This window comes from Moschus berezovskii, chromosome 25 (assembly GCF_049115385.1).
Source record: "Moschus berezovskii isolate FMDL1 chromosome 25, NW_MosBer_1.0, whole genome shotgun sequence".
Taxonomy (NCBI): Eukaryota; Metazoa; Chordata; class Mammalia; order Artiodactyla; family Moschidae; genus Moschus; species Moschus berezovskii.
Window position 1 is genome coordinate 22,816,181 of NC_142484.1, and position 10,096 is coordinate 22,826,276.

The 10,096-nt window shown below is 42.6% G+C and overlaps 1 protein-coding gene and 1 long non-coding RNA gene across 2 annotated transcripts in view; both read left to right on the top strand.

Annotated features, from left to right (window-relative positions):
• Positions 1-10,096, top strand: part of LOC129549010 (uncharacterized) — a 15,276-nt gene continuing 5,180 nt past the window's right edge. Inside the window, exon 1 of the long non-coding RNA XR_008684432.2 lies at positions 1-222. This is a non-coding gene — a long non-coding RNA (uncharacterized LOC129549010). The remainder of the gene's footprint in view (positions 223-10,096) is intronic.
• Positions 428-10,096, top strand: part of MISFA (mitochondrial sheath formation associated) — a 14,849-nt gene continuing 5,180 nt past the window's right edge. The window contains exon 1 of the mRNA XM_055416018.2: positions 428-9,674. Coding sequence (XP_055271993.1) covers positions 9,606-9,674 — 69 coding nt within the window. The 5' untranslated portion in view covers positions 428-9,605. The remainder of the gene's footprint in view (positions 9,675-10,096) is intronic.

The following is a 10,096-nucleotide window of genomic DNA, read 5'->3' on the forward strand; positions in this document are numbered from 1 at the left end:
CCCGGGCTCGAAAGTCTACCCGCGTCCAGCGCCCGGGGCTCAGCCAGGCTCCGCCCGCAGTCTGATCACCGCTGAGAACCGTGAGCGCCCGCGGAACCGTGACCCGGCTTGCTGGAGGGAAACTCGGGGACACCTGTGAAGAAACGCGTAGGAAGGACCCGAGGGGAGGCAGTAAAGGAGGTAGAAGATATTGGCGCTGTTCTGGGGAGAGAGTTTCGAGAAGTATGTGTTAAATTCGGCCGAGTATCGAGAAAGATCAAGACCCCCTGAGTTGTAGTTGCATTTAGAAAGGAAGAGGTAATGGAACTTCAAAAGCAAATCCTAGAGGGGCTAGACAGGAAAACGGAACAGGTCTAGAACCTTGTTAAAACTGGGAGATAAGACAGCTGAGTGAGAGTTGTGCAACGTGGGGGAAGGGGTTGGCTTGGCGGGGCGGGGCAGAGCATAACCACGCTGGTGGCAGAGAGAGGAAAAAGTCAGGTGACAAAAAGATTTTGAAGACAAAAATAGGAGATTCGTGGATAAGGTCATCTGGAGCAGTAAGACGAAGAGAAGCAATTTGCTGGCCTTGTTTGGTCTGCTTGAATGAGTTACTTACCAGCTTTACATCCCTGGTTTGAGCCAGTCTCCAGAGCTTGCTATTGTAACTCTAAAGAGGTGGTGTGGGCAGGAGGGTGATTGTATTTATAGGCAGAGCCAAAGGTAGGAGTACTGTGACTCCATTAGTAGAAGAAAATGAACGGCTGGAAGGAGTTTATTTATTGAACAAACTTTTGTTGAGCATCGGCTATTTGCTAGATACTGTTGGGGAGGAAGAAATTTTCCTCTATTCTTGTAGCTTCTTCTCGCTGGTCTAAAAAGTAAATTGACACCAGACAGAAAAACAGGAGAAAATCAGACTAAAATTAATAACACGTATACCTGGGGGAGACCCAGGAGAACTGTGAGTAACCATAATGGCTGAAGCCCCCACCTTAAATACCATCTTCAGCTAAAGGCAAAAGAGGATGTCGGGGGTTGTGATTTGAGACCTCAAAGAGGAGAAAGTCAGTTTACATGGAGATGAAAAGTAAATGTTTGATAAACAAATATTTGCTGAGCCTTGCAGAGCCTAGGCAGAGAAGGCAATGGCAACCCACTCCAGTACTCTTGCCTGGAAACTCCCATGGACAGAGGAGCCTGGTAGGCTGCAGTCCATGAGGTCCCGAAGAGTTGGATACAACTAAGCGACTTCACTTTCACTTTTCACTTTTCATGCATTGAAGGAAATGGCAACCCACTCCAGTGTTCTTGCCTGGAAAATCCCAGGGACCAGGGAGCCTGGTGGGCTGCCATCTATGGGGTCGCACAGAGTTGGACACGACTGAAGCGACTTAGTAGCAGCAGCAGCAGAGCCTAGGAGACTCTGACTTGTAGGCTCTGCCCAGTTACTCCCACCACGCCTAGCTCATATTCCTTGCAGGTGATAGCTTAACTGGGGAACAGACCCTCTACCTAAAACCTTTGAGGCAGTTAGGGGAAGGTCAAAGATTCTTCCTGAGTCTCTTGGGCTTTAACAGTAATCATCGTTAATTAATCCTCCTACCAAAGGGACACATTTTAGGGTGGCAAATTTTGCTCTCCTACAGTATTTTTCTAGGTCTGACGATAGAGAAGTAAACAAAATAGACAGAAGTATTGGCAGTCATCAGGATGTCATTCTTTTATTAGTAAGAGCAAAACAATAAATATACTAAGTAAATGAGACCATGTGTTAGAAGTGATCACATGTCGCGAGGAATAAATTTTTAAAAGGCAGGGTAAGATGGTAAGCGTAGGTCTCCCTGACAGACTAAGTAAGCATTCTGTGTTAGAGAACATCCAGGGCCTTTAGACAGGTGTGTGCTTGGGGAAACTCAAAACTGCAGGGAGGCCAGTGTGGCTGGAGCCAGGTGAAGAGGTGAGGAAGTAGAAGTAGGCAATTCAAAGAAACAAGGGGGAGCCACAGATGGTTTAGGGCAATGATTCTTCCAGTATGGTCCCCAGACTTCCTCAGCATCACCTGGATCTTGACAGAAATATGCATTCTAAGGCGCCACCCCAGACTTAAATTGGAAACCCTAGGGATTGGTTCAAGCAGTCTTTTGTTTCTTTTGTTTTTGTTTTTTGGAGTATAACTGCTTTACAGTGTTGTTAGTTTCTGCTGTAAAGCGATCTTTACAAGCCCAGGTGATTCTAATGCATGATAAAGTCTGAGAACCACTAAAGGGATTTTGTGGACAATTGTGACTGGCTTGTTAGTGCCCTCTCGCTAGAGACCATCAGGAACACACCCATACTCAAGTGGGGTTGATCCCTCCTTGTGGTAAGGGAGCAGGTACTGTGGAGAACTGCCAGGACGACTGAGTAAGAGTGTGGAAAGAACCTATTTCAGGATCTGGGCTCTGGGTAATTTGGGAGAGGACTTAAGAAACCAAAGCTTTGGATTGGGTGTTTTCAGAAGCCAGGGACAATTCTGAGATTGGATATCTCAATAAATATTATCTCTCAGATGGCCAAGCAGGAGCAGGGTTAAGGCTATAATTGGTAAAGCAGCATTAGTCACGTCAGCAGAGAGAAGAGGATGTTTGATGTTTCCTGGGTTGCACGGTAACCTTGTTTTTGTCTCTGCTTAGATGAAATCAGGATGAGGATTTGTTTTGTCTCATCTTATTATGGTCTGTGCTGTCTGATGTCAGTGTTCAGAGACATTGTTTATATCCAACAAGAGATAACAGAAGCCTGGCTGTGAGTCCAGGTCATCTTCTAGCAACACAGAGGCCTATCTGGGTCAGTCCAGTTCTCAGATGTCAGGGGCTGCTATTTTTCTTCCTTAAACTTTTGCTCTGAGAAAAAGAGGACTCCACTGCAGGGTTTTGAACAGAGGAGCAGGGTTTTGAACAGAGGAGTGACATGACCTGAGTTGGAAAAGAAGAAGTCTGACTACTTCACTGTAAAGAGAGGAGGTGGGGAGTGGAAGCCAGGAGACAGGTAGGAGGTGAGAAGGTTGAAGGATGAGGCCTCTTAAGAGCACTTCACCCAGATCTAACACACCTTAGGAACCGTGAAACTTCCAGGGATTCTGAGGTCTTACAGATCCCGTCACAAATCCATTAATCAAGGAAAAGCTATCTAGTTAGAAGTAAGGCCTGAGCAAGGTTCTTCAGTCTTTTATGAAAACCTTTTATGAAAGAGGCCTTCCATTCAAACCAGAAATTCTCTTCTGGTTTAATCACTGTGGATGGATCACAGGCACTAGGAACACTATGCCTGTTTGTGAATGCACGCGTGCAATCATTTCCCACGTAGAGGATACATTGCTCCAAGTTTTATGCACTCTATTGCATGCATTCACGTAGATGGAATTTTTATCAATTATTATTGATATTATTGATAATATTATTGGAATAATTATTATCAATTGTTATCTCTTTTACTGATGAGCAAACTGGGGTTTAGTGAACTATTTATTATCTATTTCCTTGTTTCTGAGATCCTGTTGAATAAGAGACATATCACTGACAGTGTTTGGAGGGAGAAAAGATTACAAAATTAAATATGTACTAGTTTTAACCCTACTTTGGGGAATTTGTCTTACAGAAATAAAAGTACCCAGGATGTTTATGCAAAGATGTTCATTATATTAAAAGGGGGAAAAAAAAAACCCAGGCTAAGAAATGGGTAACGTGTATATTCTGCACCTTTGTTTATAGCTTGAGAAAAATCACTAGAATGGCTTGTTTAAAATTATAATATTTTTTATTGGTGCTCTGCTTCTGATCTCTGTTTATATTCTGCTTTCATAGGCACATTGTTTAGGGATAAAACCTTGGTATTCTGACTATCAGACAAGTGTATCCTTATCATTTACTTCTTAAAAAACTTTTTTTTAATTGTAAAATATACATAATGTACAATTTACTATCTTAACCATTTTAAGTATACAGTTCAGTGGTAATAAATACATCCATAATGTTTTATAGCCATCACTACCATCTGTCCCCATAAATCTTTTTATCTTATGAAACAAAGGCCATACCCATTAAACAATAACTTCCCATTCTTCTCTCCCTCCAACCCCTGGAAACCACCATTCTGCTTTCTGCCTCTATAATTTTTACTAAATATGCCACCAGTGGAGTAGAGAGTCCAGGAACAGACCCTCACATTTATAGTCAATTATTTTTGACAAAAGTGTCAAGACCATTCAATGGGAAAATAATAGTCTTTTCAGCAAATGTCATTGGGAAAACTGAATATCCATATGCAAAAATGAAGTTAGATCCTTATGCAATACCATATATAAATATAAACTCAAAATGGATCAAAGACCTAAACGTTAAGACCTAAATCAATAAAACTCTTAGAAGAAAATATAGAAAAAAAACTTCCTAAGATTAGATTTGGCAGTGATTTCTTGGATATGACATGAAAGACATAGGCAACACAAGGAAAAAATAGACAAATTGGACCTCATAAAAATTTAGAAATTTTGTTCACCAGAGGACAGTATCATTTACTTCTTAGACGTGTGAAGATTGTGTTGTTCACTGACTGACAGCGTATGCTGCATCTCAGGCAGTCCTGCCACGAATGTCCTTTGTTTGACCTTGTGAAATGAAACTGTAACCTTTTTTAAACTGGTTCTTTTTTTATAAGGATTTCATATAACCTCTCATGCTCTGTCTGAACCAGCATAACTTTTTGAGCGTCACTTTGCCTTATCCGGTGAAGTAAAAAACACAATACTCAAGAGAAATTTGTCTAAGAGATTTTGTTTTTCACAGTCACAGTAATGTTTATGGTGGTAAAAAGTTGGGGGAAACAAGAAGTCTACACGCACATTTTGCGTATTGCTTGCTTATTACCTTTCAGTTCCAAGTCCACCATTCATTGCTTGCTCTGCTGTAGTGGAACTGGACCTTTTATGCATTTTCCCCTTGCTAGTGGGCTTGATATTAAGTTCTGTCCATAGAGGGCCTAGGGTGATACTAAGGAGGAAGAGACTTTCTCCCTCCAGTGTGCTATTTTGGTCCTATTGTGTGGCTGCCAGTGGTACGAGTGGGGTGGTGGCGCTCACTCTGCAGCTTCAGTGGCCCCTCTGTAAACTCCTCCTCACTGAGTTTCAGTGGCACCCGTGGTGGTCAATCAGTTCTACTCACCACCCACCCCCACCCCCCGCCCCCACAATGAGATGGCTTTCTAGTCCATTCTACTGGCATATCCCCAGAAGGTAGATTCTCAGTGAAGATCAGTAAACCTGACACACCATCCCCCCACCACCTCCCGCCACCAGAGACTTCCAGCAAACTCCACCAGCATCTCAGAGAGTGGTTCCCTATGTACCAGCTCCAGCCTACAGCAGCTCATTGGATTTTCCCTACTGTCCAGCTGGTCCTGACCATCACTTCTCCAACAAGTTTTGAATCTCTGCCCTGAAGGGGAAGGCACTCTTTCTAGTTGATTCCTACCTTGGATTCTTTGCCTCAGTTCTAGTGGGGATGACTGCTGTCTATATATGCTAGTCCTATGATATGTACAGCTTTCAACCTCTTCCATTAATCTCCTGTTCCTAGTTACTAATTCTTTTTGCTGAACTCTCTCTGTCCAAATTATTGTGGTTTCTATCTCGTGACTCGATCTTGCCTGATATATCTATTATCGAGATAAAGATGAGGGAACTCCGTGGCAGTGCAGTGGTTATTAGGAGTGGCACCTCCACTGCTGGGGCCCACGTTTCATCCCTGGTTGGGGAAGCTGCACAGCACAGACAAAGAAAAAAGAAAGCAAGAGAAAGGGAGTAGGACATACACGTGGAATACCATACAGGAACAAAATGTAAGTTAGACTTCTGCTTCTGTCTATGAATGATCAGTCTCTACAGGTGTTGCCTTCTCTCCATAAACAAATAGAAAATTGCACAAAATGTATGAAATAATTGTTTTCAGGTCTTGCACAAGGGCCAGCACCAGTCCGTGAACTTTGAAAGACAGGAAACAAGAGAGTTGAGCCTTCCAGTTGCCCCAGCCTACTGCCTCGAGGCAGCTTTCAGCCAGCAGCACAGACATGGGTTACCCGAACCAAGCCAAGTCAAAAAGAAAGAGTGGTGTGCCAAGGAAACCAGAGTGCCAGGACCTTGCAAGGTGAAATCCTGAAAAGAGGCGAATCCACAGAGGAAGCTTTACTCTGGACATCTCCACAGGGACCCCTGTGAGTCTTTGGTAGAGTTCTGTCTGTGCATACATGGGGTAAAGACTCCGTGAGGCTGGGAACAAGAACCACCCAGAAACAGTAGGCTGAACACTTCTGGGAGCTCCCAAAGGGGCTGGGGATGTGGAAAATTCCACAGAATAGGAAGCCTAACACCGTAGGCATCAGGGAGATTGTTCAGAAGGGTTATAGCTCAGTAATAGAGGTGATTATTCTTAGAGTAAAGGCTGCTCTTGACCCACTGTCACAGAGCTTAAAACACACCTCAGAGAACCAGACTGACTCAGAGAGTGTAACTGAATCCCAGAAGAAAACCCAACACTACTGAATTGAATACAAAAAATTCCTGCACTCAAGTGTAAAATTCCCGATGTTGAACATCTAACCAAAGGTGCCAGGCATTCAAAGAAGCAGGAAAATATCATCCATGACAAAGAGAAAAAACAACCACCAAAACAGCCCCAGAAGTAACAGAAATGGGCCCTTAAAATGTTTATTATCAATCTCATAAATATGCTCAATGATGTAAAGGAAAACATGAACATGATATGGAGAAAACTGAAAGATAGCGTTTAAAAAGAACAAAATTGAACTTCTAAGAGATGAAAAATGCAACATCAACTTTAAAATACACTGTGTGGGATTAACAGAAGCTTAGAAGATTCGCAGGAAAGATGATTGAACTTGAAAAAGACTGCAATAGAAAATATCCAAAGTGGAACACAAAGAGAAGAAAAATGAACAGAGTGCCAGCAAGTGGTGAGACAAAATCCACATGTAATGGGGGTCACAGAAGAGGAACTGGGGAGACAGAAGAAATGTTTGAAAAAACAGTAGCCGGACATTTCTCCAATTTTATGAAAACCATAAACACACTGATTCAAGAAGTTTGCCAAACCCCAGGTAGAAAAAGCATGCAGAAATTTACACAAAGCAATGTCAAAATCAAATTGCTGAAAATTAGTGATAGAGAAATTTTTAAACAGGCACTTTCCCTATGAGCCAGTAACCGTCCTCCTGGGATTTACCCTAGAAAAATTAAAACTTATGTTCCCTTTAAAAATTATATGCAAGGATTTATAATATCTCTATTCAAAATAGCGCAAAACTGAAAACAACCCTAATGCTGTTTGACAGGGAAATTGACAAACTGATACAACCATACGATGGAATAATATTCATTGAGAAAGAACTGACTATTGTACAGCATGAATGAATCTCAAAAGCATTAATGCTAAGTGAGAGAAGCCAGTGGAGAAGCCAGTGGAAGAAGGTTATGATTCCATTTTCATGAAGTTCAGTGGTTGTCAGGGACCAAAGGATTTAGGGAGAAGGGATTGACTTCAGAAGGGTGTGGGGAGTTTTTTGAGATGATCACAGTTTTCTCTGTCCTAATTGTGGTGGTAGTTACAAGATTGATACATGTTAAAAATTGTATCAGTTGTGCACTCAAAATGAATGTGTTTTATCCTATGTAATTTATACCTCAATGAAGGTATAATTTTCTTATAATTTTCTTAATTTTCTTCTTAGAAATGGAAAAAGGAATGTGTTTAGATTCTTTTCTCAATTGACCCAGGATGTATTGTTACAGGAGAAAAGCCAGTTATGAGTTAGCAAAAAGTTCGTTCAGGTTTTCCAGTAACAATTTAGAGAAAAAAATCAGAACAAACTTTTTGGACAACCCAATACCTAGTAGTATATGTGGTGTGATCACCCTTAATGAAACAACACTGAAAACCCCTCTATGCGTATCACTGTGTACCTCCACGTGCATATCCCTCTGTGTGTCTAGTGATGCTCACAAGCTCCGGGATAAGTCTTTGGCAGAAGAATACACATGAGACTGTAACACTTGTTACATCATGGGGCTAAGAAGAGGAAAAATACTACAGTTTTCTTTATACATGTTCGGATGATCTCATGTTTTACAATGAACACCCGTTATTTTCATGGTTTCATGATTTAAAAAATCATGAAAATAAAGGAGAGGGTATCAAACTAATAGGGGGATGTGTGTGTAGGAAGAACTCTGGTTGGGGGAGGAACCCACCTTGTCAGTGCAGGGGTGGTCATTAAACTTGACCAAAAAGGAGATCTTTGGTACCCTCTGAGAGACCATCTGGTTAGTGGGGTTGAGGCAGAAGTCAAGGTGTGAAGTGTGGAAGCAAAGCATGGACTGGAGAGAAAGGCTTTATGAACCACTTGTTCAGGAAGTTTGGTCGTAAAAGGCAATTTAACAGAGAGGACAGTTAAGAAGGGAGCCACAACGGCATTAACTGGAGTTTTTAGTGAGAAGAGGAAAAGAATGCTTGTGCCTCCTTGAAGGCCAAGAAAAGAGAACCAGTGGACAGGAACTGACCAAAAGTGTTAAAGAATGCTATAAAATGGTGATGAGGGGAGGTGGGAGGGGAAGGGTTGCAGGGACAGAAATAAAGACTTCTCATTTCCCTAGAATTCAGTGTGTTTCATTCACAGTTGTCATAGACCTTTCCCAACCCCTGTCTTAGTCTAAAGAGCTCAGCTTCCTAACAGGCACCTGGGCCTTGATCCGGAGCATCACCTATGTGACCTAATGCAGATCACTTAGGACCATACAGAAAGCTGATCTCTGAAGAATTGATGCTTTTGAACTGTTGTTGGAGAACTGAACTTGATGTTGGAGAACTGAACTGATGTTGGAGAAGACTCTTGAGAGTCCCTTGGACTAATGGAGATCCAACCAGTCCATCCTAAAGGAAATCAGCCCTGAATATTTATCGGAAATACTGATGCTGAAGCTGAAGCTCCAATACTTTGGCCACCTGATGTGAAGAGCCAACTCATTGGAAAAGACCCTGATGCTGGGAAAGATTGAAGGCAGGAGGAGAAGGGGACGACAGAGGATGAGATGGTTGGATGGCATCACCGACTTGATGGACATGAGTTTGAGCAGGCTTCGGGAGTTGGTGATGAACAGGGAAGCCTGGAGTGCTGCAGTCCATGGGGTCGCAAAGAGTCGGACACGACTGAGTGAACTGACTAGGCTTTGTAAGGCTCAGTTTTCTCATTGGTAAAATGGGGTAAGTAATAGTACCTACCTAATTCTGTTGCCATGAGATAACTCATTCAGAGAGCTTACATTGCCGCTCACTGCTCATCTGGGGGCAGTCTCTCTGACCTTCTGTGGTCTGGTCCATGTCATCATGATGTCATAATGCCCAACTAGACTCCAACTTCTCCACCAGAGAGCTGTGGATGCTTTGGAGCTAAGGACTGGAACTGACATGAGATACCTCTACCAACTGAGGGTTTCATGAGCACACTCCTTTGTCAAGATCTTGGTGAATAGTCTTTCACTGTGCAACCGTGTCTTAGAAATTGTTTTCCTTGTTATCATGATCGTGCTGGGCTGGATGCTTTTTGTTGGATTTGCATGTTACTTGGGCACATTTCCAGAGTTTGTGGTAAGCAATGACCTTGCCTGTTAATTCTTGGTAGTCAGTCTTGGCTCTGGCTCATCCTCCCAGCTGGGATTTCTGACCAAACAGGAAAGATGGTTGAGGTCTCACCACTAATAAGAGGTCAGGATGTGGTCGGAACAAAGTTAGTTTCCCAAGCTACTTCCCATCCCATTGGGACATCTTTAAGCCTTTACCCCTCCCCTTGGTTACTTAATATCACTTATTTCAAAGCATGATGGAATCTGTAAGGGCTCTGCTAGAGACATTGCCTGATTTCTGGATTTCAAGCCAAGTGGATCAGTGGTTGCTGGGAGGAAAGGGAATGTGGGTATTGGTGGATGTTTCAGCAGCCTTTACAGTCACATACAGGGGCAGTTACCTACTGGGACAATGAATAGGGCCAGCTCTGCCTTTAAGTTTCTTTT